This window comes from Cibotium barometz, chromosome 23 (genome assembly GCF_041138505.1).
Source record: "Cibotium barometz isolate CiBa-2024 chromosome 23, ASM4113850v1, whole genome shotgun sequence".
NCBI lineage: Eukaryota > Viridiplantae > Streptophyta > Polypodiopsida > Cyatheales > Cibotiaceae > Cibotium > Cibotium barometz.
In genome coordinates this window covers 40,824,232-40,844,678 of record NC_141068.1, presented here as the reverse complement: position 1 = coordinate 40,844,678, position 20,447 = coordinate 40,824,232, and the positions used below count along the sequence as shown (strand labels likewise).

Genomic DNA, 20,447 nt, shown 5'->3' with positions numbered 1-20,447 from the left:
GCTCTTTATATTAATCCAGGCAAAAGTGAATTCTTCAAGACATCCTTGGAGTACCTTGGACATGTTTTTTCAGCAGACGGTATTTCCGTGGATCCAAAGAAAATACAGGTTATTGTCAATTGGCCAACTCCCACAAACATCCATGATGTTCGTTCTTTCTTGGGACTTGCCAACTTCTATCACACAAAGGTTCATCGATTTTCCGAAATAGCTGCTCCTGTGTCACAGAACTTCTTAAGTCCACTCTTGCATTCAAGTGGACTCAAGCCGCAACACAAGCTTTTAAAAATTTAAAGACAGCTTTGACAACAACTCCCGTCATGGCTATTCCTGACCCTACTCTCCCCTTTGATGTTTACACGGATGCTTCTGATATTGCCACTGGTGCCGTCTTGATGCAACAAGGACGTGCTATTGCGTTTGACAGTCATAAACACTCTGCAATTCAAGTAAGATACCTGGTATATGAGAAGGAATTTTTGGCTATTGTTCATGCCTATCGTGCATGGAAACATTATCTCCTTGGTGCGGATTCAGTGTCGAAAACAGATCATCATTCTTTGAAATACATTTTCACGCAGCCAGTTATGAATGCTAGGCAAGCGCATTAGGTCGAATTCTTAGCCAATTTTCATATGACAATTGAGTATGTTCTTGGTTATACCAATGTGGTTGCGGATGCCCTCAGTCGTATGCCGCCAGCTTCGGTCTTGGCTATTTCTACAGTTGAAATGGATATACCTCAAAGTTTCAAGGACCGTTATTCAAAAGATAGTGATTTTGGAAATGCATTTCGAATTCTCAATTCTCAGAATGCAACTCCTTCCGACTTGAAGATTTATGGAGCATATACAATAGTGGATGGTTTATTATATTATCAAGACCGTATTTGTGTACCTCATGATACTCATGTTCAAAGAGTATTGGTGAAAGAACATCACGAGGTCACTTATGCTGCACACCCAGGCATCAACAAGACATATCGTCTTTTGACAGCTACATACTATTGGCCTCAAATGAAGCAAGATGTTATTAAGTTTGTTACAGCATGTCTCTCGTGCCAACGTATGAAAGCTAGCAGACAAGTTTCAGCCAGTCTTCTTCAACCACTTCCAGTTCCCAATGAACGCTGGGAAAGTATTAGTTTGGATTTTATCACTTCATTGTCACGTTCTTCTAAAGGCAATACACAGATTCTTGTGGTGGTTGACAGATTTTCTAAAATGGCACATTTCATTCCGTGCAAGAAAGCAGCCCAGGCTTCAGATATAGCAGTATTATTCATACAGTATATCTTCAAACTTCATGAATTGCCAAAATCTATAGTTTCTGATCGAGATCCAAAGTTTACAAGATATTTTTAGACTTCGATATTCAAGTCTCTTGGTACAAATTTACTCTTTAGCTCTGCTTATCATCCACAGACAGATGGACAAACAGAACAAGTTACTCAGATTCTGAAAGAAATGTTGCGTCATTATGTTCAGTCTCGATTAGCTTCATGGGAAGAATATTTATCTTTGGTGGAATTCACTTATAATCAGATTCTGAAAGAAATGTTGCGTCATTATGTTCAGTCTCGATTAACTTCATGGGAAGAATATTTACCTTTGGTGGAATTCACTTATAATAATTCTTATCATTCAGCTATTGGAATGACACGTTTTGAAGCAGCTTATGGCCATACTCCCCTTGTTCTTGCCAACTTTGTTCTTCAACATAAAGTGGCTTTAGCAGACCAACTCATTCAAGAAATGCAAGATATTCTATTATAGATTAAGGATAAGATGGTCAACGTCCAAGAGCAATATCAGCGCACAGCTAATAAGCGTTGTCGTCACATTGAATTTCAAGAAGAAGACTTGGTATTATTATATATTGCCCCTCTCATCGATACAAGACAGTGAAATCAGTCTTCCCAAAGACTCGCCCAAGATATTATGGACCCTTTCGTATTATTAAGAAGAACTCATCTCTCAGTTATAAGTTGGAGTTACCGCCTTCTTGGGGTAGAATTCATCCAACTTTCCATATTTCTTGGCTCAAGAAGTTTGTGGATGCTGATTTTCCAATTTTAGATATTTTGGATTATGTTCCAGAAATTGAAGATGAACACATACTCTTAATTCCAGAGACAATTCTTGATGTCAGACAGAAAGAAACACAACATAAGCTCACTACAGAATTTTTGGTTGAATGGAGAGATCTTGATGATTCTGACTCTACTTGGCAAAGTGATGAAGATTTACAGGAATATCCAGAACTTCTTCGGGAATTCTTTCAAAGACAACCATCTCTTCTTCGCCCGCAGTCTTATTTTAAGTGGGAGGGAATGTCACGATTGTGACTAACTCTCTTAATCTCTCCTTAATTACTCCTTAATCTCTTATTAACTGAAAGGACACCTGTGAAGGGTCACACCCTTACACATGAGTCACTATCAAAGAACATGTCTATTCATTAAAAGATACCCCTAAGTCCAAAGGACATGTCTATTCATTAAAAGACACAACCCTAAGTCCAAAGGACATAACCATTGATTCAAGAGCCACACCCCTTCCCAGGGATGTGTCTCTTCACTTGTACCCTTTCGGCCTCTATTTAAGAAAGGCCCCTGTCTCAATGCAAACAACTCAGTCTTTTCCTGCAATATTTGTCTTATGTTCATTAATTAAGTCTTAATCATGTTAATAAAGCTATAAAAGCTTTACATTACCCCTCCCATAGGACGATCGATGCCTTGGAATATCTACATGGTAGGGGATGGCACATCGTCCATGAAGCCTACATCTCCCTCCGCACTGACGCCCTTCCCCCTTATTCAACGGCTGGCCTCCTGATTTTTTACCACAGATGTCATGAGAAAATGGAGGTCATGGTAGCCGCAGGAATCTGCCAGTTCGACGACTCCCATGTCGCATTCCCACTGGAATTCACCTTCGAGGAAGCGGCAACAGTTGAAGCATTCTTCCGATCCCATGGACCAGCTGACTCAACAGAAGATACTCATGCCCCCGACAGCCATGATGGTGGCGACCACAGCCACGGGGACCTCCCACCTCCACCCCCACCATCCTCATATTCCCCACATCCCCCTCCACCCCCTAGCTCCTCTCACCCAAGCACCAGCACTCAACCACCACCACCACCACCCCCACCCCCATCTAGTGCATCCACCCTACCCCTCTTCCCTCCCCAAACCTCTCCTCCCCCAATTCAGTTTCCTACACCACCCCCTCACCAACCCCACCCTCCTTGTCATTGCAGTTGGGAATGCACACTCCATTCCATGACATCCCGTCCCCCTCACCAAACCCACCTCGCCACAAGAGCCTCCACATCAACAACCCCTCCACCCTCGTCACCGACACAACCCCCCTCCCACCCAACCCTCCAAGAAGGCGAGATTCCGCCGCCACCACCACCGGAGCGCAAGGAGGTCAACCCTCCACTTAACCCTCTCAACTGGCAGGACCCCCTCCACCGTATGGAGTTCGAGCAGGCGATTGCTATCTTGCTCGGTCGACAGCTCCAAGCAACATCCATCACCCGCATAACTGTCAAAATACACAACGGAGATGATAACAAAATCTGAGATCACAAGAGCAAGTAGAGTGCAGAAAATAGACAGCACAAGAGAAGGAGAGAGATAGACATGTAACTGTTCTCTATACACAAGATCCCGCAATGAAAACAAGATACAATAGGTGGGGAGCCATGGGGCCATTTTATATGGCCCCATGAGTGCAGTCAGCCAGTAGATGAACAGCCGACAGGACATGAAATGCCCACGACTAGAAAAAACATCAGTCGGCCGGCATATCAGAGTCAGCCCTCACACGTGGGGAGTCGGCCAACAGTAGAGAGCAACTGGGACTGCCTGTGACCAGTCGGCCAGCATCTGGTACAGCCAACAGGTCCTACACTGCCTCCCACACCCTAGAAAAATAGGGGAAAATGGGGAAAAAATACGAGGAGTGAGGAAAAATGATAAAACACCTACAAAGGGTGGGCACACCCACAACAGAGGCCCTGGTGTCTGATAAAGACAGGAGATGACTTCTAACAAACAGACCACATGGACATCAACGTCCTGCGTCCATACCTTGAGGCTAAACATTGACAATGGAGGCGACAACATCCACCCACAGCGCACAGAGGATACCATAGGCCACCCGCCATTGCTCGCCCCATCACGTTCAAACTCATGGGCGAGCAACCGACCTGGAGGCACCCTTTTCTGCTCAAACCCTTCATCTAGGAAACCTACTGTAAGGCGTCCCGAGCACTCCGCATCAACCCCAACTACCTACCCATAAGAAGGCGCTGGACGTGGAATCTATTCCATGAGGAGCAGAAGAAGAACTCGAAGCTGCAATTCAATTTTCCGTGGTTCGCTCCTCCGACGGTGCAGCAGCCCTATACTGAAGATACAATGATCAAGCGCTTCAACGAGTTCATCCACCACTATGATCAAGCCCCAGACCCAGCCGTGGAGTCCTCTCCACATTGGGACCATTACCACGAAGACGCATAGGGCTTGGCCTTCGACATCAACAAAGGGCCAACGCTCAAGCAGATTTTTGGATATTATGAGCGCATGATGTGGATGCTTACCTAGAGACTGCAAATTTTTGAAGACATGATGGAGACAACATTCTCGACCAACTACAGAGTCTTCCATCGAGCCCCCCCTACTCCAACCTCACACCACGACTTCATCCGAACATATGCGATCTACTACAGATAGATCCGGCCAGCTCCGAGGACGGACTTGCATTAGGGAGGGGGGTATGTTAACCACTCCGATTAACATTACTTTTGCAAGTGTGGCTACGCTTATTGTACTCATCTTTTGTAACCGAGCTTACGGCTTGTGTAATGCTGGTCTGGTCATGAGGAATAGTTGTACATAGAGCTAGGAACACTAGTTTTGGGCTCCCAGTTGTAAATGGGTAGCCGGCCATTGTAACTATGAGCTCTTGTATATATGACATCTATGAAATATGAAAAGAGACAATCCCATTAGTCTCATTTGAGCTTTTCTCTTCTCTCTCTCTCTCTCTCTCTCTCTCTCTCTCTCTCTCTCTCTCTGCGCCTTCTATCTTTTCGCTTCGCTTCTCTCTGCGCACACCTACAGAGGTACACTGATTGATCGGGCTATAGAGCTGGGGCGGTCCAGGCGCCCCAAGATGAGAGGCCCATCTCAACACCGGCGGAGACTACAACAGAGGATCAGGACCATACTAGCACGGCATGGGAGACGTCCAGTCAGAGTACTCACCATGGAGGACATTGAGGATATCCGCCATCAACCGATGAGAGACATCTTTGGATAGTGATGTGTATGATGCTTACCTTTGTTGCTAGAGTTTTCCTCCCAGATGTTATCCATTAGGAGCTCCTAGTACCATAGTTTTCCTCACGGTTATTTCAGTTTCAGTTAGTTGTTTTTAGCTTTTCTTACACAGACATTGTATCAGATCCACCAATTGTTGTAACCTTTTTGGTCTCATAGGTCATTTTGGCCTTTTGAAGACGTTAATATATCATTTCATTTCATTTCTGCGTCCCCGTATCCCCACCCTCCCTCTCTCTCTCTCTCTCTCTCTCTGCGCCTTCTATCTCTTTGCTTCGCCTCTCTCTGCGCCCCCGTATCCCCACCCGCCCTCTCTCTCTCTCTCCCCCTCCACCTTTCCCACCCACCCTTCTCTCATTTGAGCTTTGCCTCTTCTCTCTCTCTCTCTCTCTCTCTCTCTCTCTCTCTCTCTCTCTCTCTCTCTCTGTGCGCCTTCTATCTCTTCGCTTCGCTTCTCTCTGCGCCCCCGTATCCCCACCCTCTCTCTCTCTCTCTCTCTCTCTCTCTCTCCCCCACCCGCCGTTGTCTCCCACCCGCCCTTGCTCAGGCCTCCAAGGCAGCAACATAACTCTCCCTCTCTCTCTCACTCTTTCCCGTTGCCCATCTCTCCTACTACTCACATACGCACCTGTGCACCTATTGCCCACCTGCGCACCTTAGTTGTAGGGTAGGGTTGTAACCCACCTCCAAGCAGGTAAGGGCTTGCACCTCATGGGGGTGGGGGTTCGTGAAGAGCAACCTCTCAAACAGTCCAACAGCTTGACATGGCCAGCAAGAAAACCTTCTCCGAAACCCTTACCTCCCCTCCTACCAAACCCAATGAAAAACCATCACCATGGGAGCGGTACCTCCTGAGCATGATTCAACATCTTCAGCAAACAAATTCAGCCTTGCCAAATGAACTACATCAGACAAAACAACATCTTTCAACCCTGGAGAAACAGATTAAGGAACAACAACACGAAAAAGAAAACAGGGAGGAAATCACACAGGTAAATTTACTTGATCCACAGCCTAAAGAAATTCTCATTAAAGAAGTAATATCACAGATTAATGAAGAGAACGAGCAGCAATGGATTGCGAACAGGTGGAGGTATTGGAGGACGAGGAGATTGCGAATGATACTTATGTCCCGGAATGCGAGATTCTACAAAGAAAGCTATGCAGAGCTATCCCTTTCATCGACATTGGAGATCCCTCAATGGCAATCAGAGGAAAACATGTGGTTTTAAGGTACGCAGATATGAAAGACAAAATTAAAGTCATGAAGCAAACAAGGTCACTTGAGGGAACGAAGGTGTGGATGGCGGATGAACTCACAGCCCACACAACTAAAAAACAGGAAACAAGAACTCAATAAAGTATACGAAGCAAGGAAACAAGGAAAATGGGCAGTCTACCGTAGAGGTAGAGCTGTTATTGCAGATTTCAGGACAACCAAACATGGTAGTAATGAAGAGTAGCTGCTAGAGAAATCCTTCATGTTATCTAGGATTCTCCTACGGTCATGTAGGGAATTTGAACTATTTTTAGTTTTATCTCTATTTTCATTTTGTTGCCCCCGAAGTGGAATGTAATCACATGGATGTATCTGACTAGTCCTATAGGTCAGATGTGGCCTCTAAAGGACGTTAATATAGTTTTCTTTTCTTTTCTTCTCTCTCATTTGAGCTTGTGGATGTATGCTTGCTTGTGTTTGCTTGCTTGCGTGCTTGATTATGGGTGTGTGCTTGTAGGGATGGTGATGCTCTTACCTCTCTCCTTCTCTCCACTCTCTTTGCTCTCTACCAAGTCCCTCTTGCATACATGTGGCATGAAGTGAAGGTTGAGCTTTCCAAGCTCCCTCCTTGCTCTCTACCTAGCCATTGAATCTCTACTTGGGTGACACAAGTAGAGGTGGAGTGAGTCCCTAGCAGCTTCACATCGAGGAGTTAACCCTCATTAGGGTTGGCTAAGTGCAACTCTCCGGACTCGACACTTGCATGTCTCTCTTCTCTTCTCTCTCCCTCTTGTGTGCAAGGTAGTACGTTAGATTTAACACTTTCCAAGACTTTAGAGAGCGAGCTAGAAAAGCACTTATCTGAGCTCCTCCGAGCCGGATTCATTCAGCCATCTTCCTCACCATTTGCTTCACCCATCCTATTTGTCCAAAAGAAGGACAAGTCTGCATGCCTTTGTGTAAACCACAGGGCATTAAACAAACTCACCATTAAGAATAAGTTTCCTATGCCAAGAATTGAGTACATTTTGGAGCATTAGACGGTGCAAAATTTTTCACTGAGATCGACCTCGAGTGGTTACCATCAGGTCCACATTTTTTAAGCTAACATTCAAAAAATAGCTTTCCGAACGAGCGTGGTCACTACGAGTTCATAGTCATGCCCTTTGGGCTTACCAATGCACCCACAACCTTCAATAAAATGATCTCCAAGATTTTTACAATCCTAATTGGTAGGTGTGTTTTCATATTTCTTGATGACATACTTATATTCTCAGCCACTGCAGAGCAGCATGAGAAAGATGTGGAGAAAGTCTTGTAACTTTTGCGAGATAATGGACTCTACATAAACGCCAAAAAGTCTATCTTCGGCGTACAAAGGTTCAATACTTGGGCTATATCATCGGTTCCGCTAGGATTCAATTGGACCTCTCAGAGGTCTTTGCCAAGCCTACAATATGCATGTTCACCAGTTTTCCAACCTTACAACACCTCTCACCGACTTGCCCAAGGGGGTAAAAACTCGTAGACAAAAAGTCACAGTCACAGGCAAGGCACTTGATACATTCCGTGCACTCCAGAAAGCAACCTCAAAAGCGCCTATTATGAAGTTAGCATCTTGGGATGAACCTTTTGAGATCATTATTGATGCCAGCAATGTAGCCATAGGTGTAGTTCTTTAACAAGACAATAGACCCGTGGCCTACTACAGTCGAAAGTTGGATGTCGCCGAAAAGAATTATTCGGTTTATGACAAAGAGCTTTTGGGGGTGATAACAACACTCAAACATTGGAAGCCTTTTCTTTATGGATAGGTTTTCACAGTCAAAACAGACCACCAAGTACTAAAGTGGCTTCAGACTATGCCAAGTGCCCAGTGGAGTGATCGATAAGCTAGATGGAGTCAGATCTTCCAACAATTTGGAGGAATGATCGAGTATATCCCTAGTAAGCATGACCCAATCGCAGATGCTCTTAGTCGAAAGACCAGCATCCAAACCATGCAAGAGTCTATCATTCTCGAAATCACTGGGAAAGACTTAGATAGCATAAAAGATTGGTATGAAGATTCCCCTGAGTTTGGTACTCAATCCAGTTTGGCCCTCGATTCTCAGCCTGGCCATTACTCAGTGTAGAACGGTTGGTTGTTCTACAAGAATTGCCTGTCTCATTCGGGAAAAGCGAGCAGCTCTTCTTCATGATGCCCATGACTCCTTAGTTGGAGGACAGAGAGGTATCAACAGTACCCTCGAGAAATTGGAACGGTCTTTTTATTAGCCAAAAATGAGGCATGATGTTTATGTTAGAAGTCATCTCCTGTCTATATTTACACACCAGGGCCTCTGTTGTGGGTGTGCCCGCCCAGTATAAGGTGTTTTATCATTTTTCCACACTCCCCGTATTTTTCCCTATTTTTTTCCATTTTTCCTAGTGGTGGGGAGGGTTGCCAGAGGGTGCCAGGAGCACTCCAGTGCTGGCCGACTGCATGTTTCTCAGTCGTGGGCTACTGGACTGCTGGCCGACTGCACTTTCTCAGTCGTGGGCACTTATCTGCTGGCCGACTGCATTTATGCAGTCGTGGGACCATTTTCAGCAGTCGTGGGCACCTTTTATGCTGGCCGACTGCTCTCCCAGGGATGTATATATAGGCCCCTTGCCCCCACCACTCATTCATTCAGTTTTCTCGGGATCTTGTGTATAGAGAAGAGTTTACACATCTATCTCTCTGTGTTTCTTGTGCTGTTTATTTTCTGCAGTCTACTTGCTCTTGTCTACCCAAGTTTGGTTATCATTTCCGCTGCATATTCTGACATGGTATCAAAGCCATAGGCTCGAGATAGATCTTGGGAGTTTTTCTGAGCAAGAGGGGGAGCGATAGGCTGCTGATTGGTGGACTGTTTTTGGCTGAACGGGAAGAGAAGGTGCAAGAGGAAGGTGGGCTAAGGTGCTGGACAGCCACTTGCAGGTTTTCAGATTTTAATAACAGGGTATTACCCATGAAGCGGATCTCCTTGGAAGTGCAGATGCGGGTTATGAATCCTGCAAAGTCTTCGATGATGCGGGAACACATTAACAAGCTGCAGGCCCTTCAGCAGGAAGTCCTACAAGCTGGGAAAGAGATATCATCTAAAGATATGGGCATCACTTAGCTGTCCCACTTGCCTGGTCAGTATTCTGCTTTCTACTCCTCGTTGATCATGAGTGGCAGGCTCAGCACCATTACTTGGGAGGAGCTTGTGCCAATGGTCTTGGACCAGAAGGAACGTTTCACGAACCCTCCTCACGGCGGAGGTTCGGAGGCCTTAACTGGCCAACGGTCGGAAGGCCGGAACAACAACAAGAGCAAAGGGAAGGCTTCACCGGAGAAGTCTTCTGAGAAGAAGCCTGATCCAGAACGAGAGAAGCTGAAGGCCGAAAGAGCTTGTAATGATTGTGGCGAGAAAGGCCACTACTCGAGGAAGTGCCCTAAGCGGACAGGGAAGAGTGCTGATTCCTCAGCCTCAGCTGCAAAGACTCCGGCATTTGTGCACTTAGAGATGGTGGACTCCGATGCTTCATCATCTTCGAGCGAGGAGGCACTTGGCTTCACCGCGAAGGATACCCGGGAATGGATTCTCGACAGTGGCCAGGCACATGACTCCATCTCGTGACTTCTTCCTGGATCTGAAACGGCAATCAGGTCGTATCTTTATAAGCGATAACTCCACTATTCCGATACATAGTGAGGACCGGATGGAGATTATTCCCGACGGCAAGGGGGGCAAGCATGCTTCCCGTGTTCTTTATGTCCCTGCTCTGGGTTTTCATCTTTTGTCAGTGCATGAGGTATGCAAGACTGGCTTTCGGGTGGAATTTGAGGAGCATTCAGTTGCTCTAAGGGACCGTGAGACAGGCAAAATTGTTTGGGAAGGCGGTGTGGAGAATGGCATCTACAAGCTCTCTGCACTCTCCTCATTGACAGGCTCTCAGGTCGGAGATTTGTGGCACTTTCGTTTTGGCCACTTAAATGTGGATGCTTTGAGCCGCGCCTTCCGGGACCAGATGGTGGTTGGCTTGCCAGATGTTGGTAGTAGGCAAGGACGTTGCAGTTCTTGCATACGTGGTAAGCAGCACAGGGAATCCTTTCCGAAGCAGGCTTCTAGGCGGGCTTCGAAACCATTGGAGTTGATTCACACTGACTTGTGTGGACCTCAGCAGATACCATCTTTGGGAGGATCTCTCTATTTCATGCTGCTTGTTGATGATTGTACCAGATTCACGTGGGTCTACTTTCTTTCCCAGAAGGACCAGGCTTTTGCTCGGTTCAAGGATTGGCACGTGATGGTGGAGAAAGAGTTTGGATATCAAGTTGAGACTCTCAGGGCTGATTAAGGAGGTGAATTCTCCTCGACTGTATTTTTTAGGTTTTGTGCAGATCATGGCATCAAAAGGGAATTGGCCAATACCGGATCGCCTTCGGAGAATGGAGTTGTTGAACGAAAGAATAGGACTATGGTGGAGATGGCGACGACCATGCTGGAGCATCGTGATCTTCCTCGTCCACTTTGGGGTGAGGCTGTGGCAACGGCTGTCCATATCATTAACCGATCTCCGACGACTTCAGTACCCCATATGACTCCATTTGAGGCATATTTTGGCAAGAAACCCGATGTCTCGCACTTCCGTGTCTTTGGGAGTGATGCGTATGTACATGTTCCGAAGCAGCAGAGGGGGAAGCTTGACTCCAAGTCCCGCAAGCTGGTATTTGTGGGGTATAACTCTCTTTCCAAGGGATACATGTCACATGTGAGGTCTTCGACCGTAGTAATCACAACCTTAGTCCAACTAAACTGCACTTAATGATGTTTAAGAGATAGACAAATATGTGTCAATGCAATGCAGCTATATTAGATGATGAATGCGGTTACAATGAGATCCAAATGGATCTATGCTGCTGAATATGCTGATATGCTGAAAATACTGTTGTCCCACTATCTTTCCCTTGTCTCCTGGGAAGGAAACGCTTAAGGGATGCTTTGGAACAGATGCGATGCTGATCTGATGATGAAACGCAGATGCTCTCCTGTTACCTGGGAAGGAAACGCTGAGGAGATAGATGCGTTTGCTGAATATGCTGCTCCCAAGGCTTCCTGGAGGAGAAACACTGGAGACCACCTTGCTGAATGCTGCTGGACTGAGATGCGATGATCTATGTGCTGAGATGAGAGGCTGAAAACGCTTGATGATCTGAGATATGATGATGCGTTTCCATTTATAGGCGGGTACTGATGCAGGTCGGTCAGTGTTGCTGCAGTCGGTCAGATGCACATGCCCACGACTGAATATCTAATGCCATAAAATAGTATAAATGCTGGTCGGCTGAAGTAAGCATATTGTCGGCTGATGTAAACAGGCTGTCGGCTGCCTCCACAAGCCCTAAATGCTGGTCTATATGGCTAATGTGATGCTACCATGCTGAATCCAACTGATACCATGTGGTACATGCTGAAAACATTCATTTTAAATGACCATAAAATGCCTGATGATGTCTATGATGCTAAAATGATGCCATGTCACTGTACACCTGAATGGTGTGCACGTGACAATACAGGTTGTATGATCTAGAAAGGAATGAGATTGTTGTCAGCCGGGATGTGGTCTTTGACGAGCATGTTCCAGCATCCACTGTCGAGGAGCCGCCACTTCTTGGAGATCCAGAGGAGTCTGATGAGAGGAGGGTCACAGATCGTATGCGCACAGTTTTGGGTGAGCCTCTTTCAGAGGATGAGCTTGTTGAGGCTTTGAGGGTCCTTCCGCGCCATAGTTGCCCTGGGGAGGACGGATTGACGCCTGCCTTTTTTATGCGTTATTGGGACATTTTGGGGCCAGGCCTCCGCAGGGGCTTTCAGTATGTTTTGGACACTGGGGTGATGCCACAGAGCTTTTCAGAGGGCTTGATCTTTCTTATCCCCAAGGGGGAGGGAGTGTCTGATGATATTCGGCAGTGGAGACCTATTACGATCCTCAATACTGTCTACAAGATCCTGGCCAAGGCCTTGAGTTTGAGGATCCAGCCCTTCCTTGGGGCGTTGATTCATGCTACCCAGACAGGATTCGTCAAGGAGCGCAGTATCCTTGACAACATTTTCACCTTCTGGGAGGCGACGGCCCGAGCTAGATTTCTCTGCGAGGACCTGGTCGTTATGCTTCTCGATTTTGAGAAGGCATACGATAGAGTCGATTGGGGTTTCCTAGAGGGCACTATGCTTCGCCTGGGTTTTGAGCCAGTCTGGATTCGAGGGGTGGCGGCTCTATATTCCACAGCTCGTAGCCAGGTGCTGATGGTGGCAGGAGGACGGGGGCCGAGTTTTGAGTTGACCAGATCAGTCCGTCAAGGGTGCCCTCTTGCCCCGTTTCTTTTTCTCTTCTTTGCTGAGGCTATGAGCATGTATCTGACAGTAGAGGAGGTTGGTTTGAGAGGACTCTAGCTCCCAGTCCGGGGTGAGGACCTGCTCGATTTTGAGTTTGCTGATGACACGGGATTATTTTTGCATGGCCAGGAGGCCAATCTTCAGAGGGCAGAGCAGTCGCTACAGGTTTTTGGTGCAACTTCGGGAGCATTGATCAATTGGCGCAAGACAGTGGCCTTTTGGATCAATAGCGCTCCCACTCCGGCATGGAGCCCAGACCCGGGTTTTAGATGGATTCCTCCTGGCACAGCAGTGCGGTATTTGGGATGCCAGATTGGACTTGATTTGTCACCTGAGCAGCAGATCGCCCCGCTTCTTTTGAGCATTCGGAAGAAGCTTTTGTATTGGAGTACAGCTCGGCTATCCTTGGCTAGGAGGGTGGTGGTGACAAACCAGATGCTTTTAGCGACCATGTGGTACATCACGTCTTGCTGGATCTTCTCGAGCTCTTGCATCAGCCAGGTACAGAGGCTGATCAAGAACTTTCTTTGGTCTGGGCGGGACGGTCAACCAGCTCGAGCTAAGGTTGCTTAGGCAGTTATTACTCTTCCACTGGCCCAGGGGGGCTTGAGCATTATAGATCCAGTTGATCAGAGTAGAGCCTTATTGGGGAAGCTTATTGTTCGGGGACTGCTTCCAGGCGGCGCTGAGCCTTGGAAGGAGTTTCTTTTTCAGCGACTGCAGGCTAGGGCTCCTCCAACAGGGGGCACTTGGGCACCAGAGATACGATAAATCTTCATAGAGATGAGGAGGACAGGCCTCAGTAGAGGATGGGAGGACAGATTTGCCTTGAGCATCCTGCGAGCTTGGGAGCTGGTGAGACCGGGGCTTTCTCAGAGACCTACTTGTGATGAGGAGCAGGCCAGACAGCCGCTCATCTGGAGCCCCGCGGTACGCACTGAGCAAGGTCATATGCTAGGTTCTCGGCCTCGTCTAGCCTGGGGACCATTGGCGGCAGGCCTAGCACGCAGTTTTGGAGACTGGCAGGCCTTCTGCAGTCTCCCAGAGGAGGTCCAGGTGGAGAGGCTGAGTCACTTCAGAGGGGGGCTGATTATGAGAGATGACATTCAGAAGGCACTCACTGAGGAGTGGTTCACGCCTTTCGAGCCAGCGGCCCCACGGTGGATGGGAGCCTTTACACAGATGGAGATCCTGATTGCTGCCAGAGCTTGCACTGAGGATGGTAGATGCCTCTACTATGAGATCCAAGATGAGGACAGACTTCAAAGAGTGGAGGCAGAGTCGCCTTTGGTTGCAGAGTGCATCTTTCAGAGGATACGGGTAGTGGCTGCCGCTTGCCGAAAGTGGCATATTGATCCAGACCCTGCAGATGTGGACTCTTATTGGCGCATTTGGGCATATGCTGCGCGTCCCTTGGCCCGGCTCCAGTGGGACCCTGGCGAGTACGAGTGGCATGATCCTTATGCGTCCCCCGAGGCCACAGAGATTACCTTTTTCCAGTACACTGTTCGGTTGGGGAGGCATATTTTGACTGCGAGGAGAATGGTCTCTCCAGCCGCATCGGAGCATTGGCGGCTACAGGGACTCTCACAGGAGTTCCTGGAGGATTTTTGGGCCAGGCTCTGGGCTAGTCGACAGGCACGCAGGATCTCGACTTTTCAGTGGCCGGATGCCCACAGGGGCTCTGCAGTTGGCACCTGGCTTGTCTACAGTGGTCTTCCGGCGGCCTATGTCCGATGCGGCCACCCATTGGAGACACAGAGACACTGCCCATGGGACTGTCCATAGGCGCAGCAGATTTGGCTGAGGATGCTGTGCATTTTGGCCTCCCTCTCTCCAGAGGGCATGTATACGTGGGGTGCCGCTGCTTGGTCGACATCGTCAGGGCCTGCTCTGGGATACGAGACGGAGCAGAACAGCCAGGCCATCAGATTCATTAGGGGCTAGCCTCACCTTGTTCCTTCACCGGATTTCTCGTCTGCCATCTAGACACAAGAGAGGGATTTACGATAGGAGCTCCTCAGCAGCCTCACCATCTGGTTCACCTGGAGAGCCCGGTGTTTCAAGGCCTTTGAGGGGAGACTGGAGCCACCAGGAGAGACTGTTCGGGGGATTTGGCAGGAGCTGATCCACACCCTGCGAGGACAGTATGACCGCATCCGGGGCGACTCAGATGCAGCGATCTTGCGGCGCCAGGCCTTCCACACCACTTGGCACAGCGGCCCCTTCTATACACTACACGCACGTACCCCCCGCTAGCATTACAGGCCACCTGTTTGGCTTTTCCCCCCTCCTATTGTATGATATAGCTCTCAGTTATTTATACTGATCTTTGTACCTTTTTGCACCTAGGGAGAGTCTCCCTAGCTGCCTTCATAGGATCTCTGCTCTGCCTTCTTATGAGCAGGAGAGTTTTTTGTAGCCCAACGAGCCTTTTTTTTAACTAATGAAAGGATCTTTTCTCGAAAAAAAAAAATAAAGTAAATACTCCTAGCAATAGGAGGGGGCCCTTCAATGGGTAATTTGGGACCCAATAAGGTGTACAAATCTCTCTCTCTCTCTCCTCTCTTAAAGTTTGAAGTGATAAAGTGGATTGCTAAGGACTCGCAAAACTCAGGATAAAGAAGGCGTTACACGGTGTACTCCCACTCGAACCAGATTCACTAGTCCCAAAAGAGTGGACCCCCCTAACAAGCTAGGTGCAGGACCAACAAGTCTTAACTCAGCACCACATATATATACCCATAAATTCTTTGCAACCAGTGCATGCTTTATCATATATGCCCACATGGGATAGTTAGTCCCATCAAGCTTGTCCTCAACAGATAGCATCCCGAATACATCATTATTAGCCATGACTCAAAGCAAACTAATCTTCCCCAAGGAAAATTCGAGCCGACGCCCAACTTGGGTAGGGAAATTCCTATCCGAAAATCCGCCAGGTATACAGAGTTTTTAGTGGGTGCGCTGAATGGCAAGTCCCACAGTACTTGGACTCCTCTGGGAGTACTTGGTCGCTGTCGTGCCCAACTCATGGGTCTTCCGGGGTAGCGAATTCGTCTCTGAGACTAGAGACGACGAAGCTAATGACAAAAGTGTTTCTCTGCTCGAGTCTCAAAACAAGCTTGCTCGTCTCTGACCCTGGCTCGAAAAACCCCAAAAAAAAATGCACTACAAACCCTCAATGTCCATAGTGAAAGGCAGCCTTCTGAGATGCCCAATGATTCACTGATGACAAGGACCTAAAAGTGTATTGAAATGACCTTGTAGGGATAGAAAAGTTATCTGAATAGAGACTTGATGACCAAAAAAAACCCAGTGATGAGCAAAAAAACCCCAGTGATGGGCGTCGGAATGTCGTATGTCGTTGTTGAGTGCACAAAAAAAGAGCATGAGGAATGCCGGATTCAACCAAGGGCTCATTTCAAATCTGTTTTTGGAAAAGCTAAAAATTTGCAGAAGGGTTTTGGTGGCCCAAACGGGCTCCAATTCTAGCGTTCTTCGGCTCGGGAGACCCGAGAAATGATACACCTGTGCAAAAACAATGAAAAAAAAAATCACTTTGAAAAATGTGCTCTACAACGGTGACGCCGCCGTCGGTAGGTAGAACAAGTAGCTCAATCGACGGATGGGCACTGCTAGGGCGGAGGAGGCAGAGATGCCCAAATCAAAAAATTGATTTGGGGCTTCGTTAATTGGCACCTAGACAAGTCTGTTGGTGTAGGCCGAGCCGCGGAGCAGCGGGTGGAGCAGGCGGCGCAACTCTTTGTTAGGCAGCAGCTGCAAGACAACACCAGGCAGCAAGGCGGCTCAACGGTGCTTGGCAGAAGCTGCAAGAGTTGTACGGGCTGCTGTACGGACAGCAACAGGCGGCGTAGATCCGTGTACGAGCAGTAGGGCGACCAACTAAGCTGGCTCTGATACCAATGTTGGGTATGGCGGAAGCTCTGGACACATGCACACACGGCTCGAACAGAAAACGTGAATGAGTGAGAGAGAGTGTGCTAGAAAGTTGTACTTGATGATAATGAAATGAAAGTACAAAGTACAATATATGAAACCTAAGCCTCCCAATCAGGGTAAAAAGTGCCTGCAGATAGATCCTATTCACACCAGAGACTTCCCAAGAGTGTAGATAACAAGTGTCTCTCAACACCAGACCTTGGTAATAAAGGTGGATAGAGCAATGCTCTTTCCCCTTTGTGCAAGGAAAGTGTGGATGGTGTGTTTTCCCCCAAAGAGGTGGAGAAAGAGGAGCATACATGTAAAGATGTCCTTCCTACTATGAAATTCGTTGGAGATTTGATTGGCTTTTCCAAGATCAATTCTACCCTCTCTCACACGTTATGCAATATGTAGATTAGAGATACCTAGGTCTATACTTGCTTGAGCTTCATCGTCAACAGGAGGCCTTGCTCAAACAACATCCTAGGAATTAGAGTCCACACGATGCCTCTCAAACTTCCATTACTGACTTCTTTTGGATTGCACTAGCCTACTATAACGAGGATGCTAGTCAAGCTCCACAGATTTACAAGGATCCCACAAGCCATTGACCAAATACTACATCGCGGGACTCTTTAGCCCCATGCAGCCACCGAGTCACTAAAGAAAGAGCATGATCCATTCTGAGAGCCACGCGTCTCCAAACTGAGAGCTAGGCCCCCCAACGTTCCTCCTACCAATTGGACTTTGGCTACACATAGAATCCCCACCACATGCGGTGGACATCATCACAGCTCTATGCTGTGTCATGGAGGAGAATGGTACTATTATTGGATGAGGCATGTACTCCTCTCACATACTGGCACCATGTATAAGCCACATGGCATTCTGTATTAGTTTTCACACCATAGGTAGGTAGTTTTCTTTTCAGTTTTCAGTTTTTTTTCTCCATGGACCAGTATTTTCATGGAGCTACTATACTATTATTTAGTATCATTGACCCTTTGGGTCTTTTGAGGACATTGATACAACTTTCTTACTTTCTCCTCTCGCTCTTGGCTCATTGTACTCACTATGCAGGCCTATTCTTTTTTTATGTTTTCATGTTTTGTTTATGATCAGTGTACAAATGGAACATATGAAACAGTTTTGGTCTTATAAACCCATTGGGTCTTGCGTAGACAGCAGTGGAAAAGCCTCTATACAGTCATAGATGTCAAGGACCCACTTTGATCCCCTCACATTGTATCATTATAGCATTGTACCACTGGCACTTACAAGGCTGTTGTTTTTTCTCTCAGCTCTAATAGTGTTTTTTACATGTTATTTCTATGATTCTGTCACTTCACGGACACATTGTAATAATTTTGGTCTTTGGTCTTCTGTGGACGTCTCTCTCTCTCTCTCTCTCTCTCTCTCTCTCTCTCTCTCTCTCTCAATAATGTAAAGAGGCTAAACCAGTTAAGCATTATATTAATCCCATAATTTTAGACAGGAATACTTTTTAATGGATTGCACATAAGCATGGAGTTAGCTTACCTGAGAGGCCAACGATGGAGGAATGGATGAGGGAAACTGAAGTGTTGGTGAAGAGGTTGAGGGGATAAAGTGGGAGGCGAGGCAGAAGGGAAGATGAGAGTTGCAGGCTTGGAAGACAACAAAGCCTCTATACAGTCATAGATGTCAAGTAGCCACTTTGATCCCCTCACATTGTATCATTATAGCATTGTACCACTGGCCTTTCAAGGCTGTTGTTTTTTCTCTCAGCTCTAATTGGGTTTTTTATCATGTTATTTCTATGATTCTGTAACTTCACGGTTACATTGTAACAATTTTGGTCTCATAGACCCTTTGGTCTTCTGTAGATCTCTCTCTCTATCTCTCTCTCTCTCTCTCTCTCAATAATGTAAAGAGGCTAAACCAGTTAAGCATTGGATTAATCCCATAACTTTAGACAGGAATACTTTTTAATTGATCGCACATAAGCATGGAGTTAGCTTACCTGAGAGGCCTACGATGGAGGAATGGATGAGGGAAACTGAAGTGTTGGTGAAGAGGTTGAGGGAAGAAAGTGAGAGGCGAGGCAGAAGGGAAGGTGAGTGAAAATATATGAGAGAGTTGCAGGCTTGGAAGACAACAAAGCCTGCGAGAATGGGCCACAGATCGCCTCGTCCATGGCTGAGACTGGATGCCAGAGAAAGAACCCATGGCAGCAAGAGAACGTAGAACAAAACCCCCGTGAAGTCCAAGGTTGCTATGGTGGGGCGGGGGCAATTTTCCTGCTTTTCATCCATGGCTGTGGCCTTTAGGCGTTGCTGCGGCTTCTCTATATCTATATATATTATATATAATAGATATATTATGTATTATTACAAAAATTGTTATTGGTATAAATTTGGAGGTTTTGGAAGAGGGGAGGTTAGAGGAGGTTGGGAAGAGGGGAGGTTAGAGGAGGGTGGGGTAGAATTTGAATTAGGAGCCGTGCTAACTACGTGTCAACCGATTAGTTCAATCGAGAAGAGAATGCAGAGGTTGGAGGAGGTTGAAGTAGAATTTGAATTTGGAGGAGGTTTGAGAAGGGGTCAACCTATTAGTTCAATCAAGAAGAGGAGGCGGAGGTTGGAGGAGGTTTAGGGTTGAAGTAGAATTTGAATTTGGAGGTTTAAGAAGACTAACTAATAAAGAAGAGGAGGAGGAGGTTGGAGGAGGCTGAAGTATAATTTGAATTTGGAAGTTTGAGAAGACCTGTCAAACAAGTGAAGATAGAATTTGAATTTGGAGGTTTGAGAAGACAGGTCAACCCACTAGTTCAATACGGTTAAATGATGATGAAAACTTAGTTTTAACTAGAATCTCATCCATAAGATGAACCTTAGAGCCCCCGTTTTTTATTTGCCTGAGTCAAAGTGTATATCATCAAGGAAACAATTGTATGTATTTTTGCAGCTTTTGTTTTTTAAAATATATTTATATGGATTATACCATTTACTGTTTACTTCGGTAGCGTACAAAAGAAGCATCCACATACGTTGAGCCATGCGAAGTCATTCGATTGGCCAAATCTTGTGAGATGAGCATGCTTCGAGTCTCAGAGACGAGCATGCTCGTCTCTGACCCTAGCTCGAAAAACAAAAACAAAAAGAGAAAAAAAAGTTGGCGGGCGACGAATCTACGTACCTTGCTTTGTGCCTATGTACCAGCTCGCGGCTTGGCCACCGAGGCTTATAAGCCTTAATAACACCTTATAATAAAGTTTACAACTAGTGTTCTCATCTATAAATCAGGAATGGAAATGCTTGAGAACCATTGTTGCATCCAGTGCTATGTATCTACGTGTTAACATATCATTTGGCTATGGAATTCTCTCTTGTTCCTTTGTATATTAACTCTCTTCAAATGCATCATATCTTCAGAGTTTGTATTTTAATCGTTTTTCATGTTGTTGTTTGGGTTACATCTATTTAATTTTTGTTGTAATGGTTTCAACAAGTCATTCATCATATCATTAGAGTTT

At 46.5% G+C, this 20,447-nt stretch overlaps 1 protein-coding gene across 4 annotated transcripts in view; it reads right to left on the bottom strand.

Annotated features, from left to right (window-relative positions):
• Positions 1–19,254, bottom strand: part of LOC147625941 (uncharacterized) — a 72,220-nt gene extending 52,966 nt beyond the window's left edge. For all 4 annotated transcript variants that reach the window (XM_086817474.1, XM_086817472.1, XM_086817473.1 and 1 more), the window contains exon 1: positions 18,936–19,254. In XM_086817474.1, coding sequence (XP_086673600.1) covers positions 18,936–19,227 — 292 coding nt within the window. In that variant the 5' untranslated portion in view covers positions 19,228–19,254. The remainder of the gene's footprint in view (positions 1–18,935) is intronic.
• Positions 19,255–20,447: the final 1,193 nt, after the last annotated feature.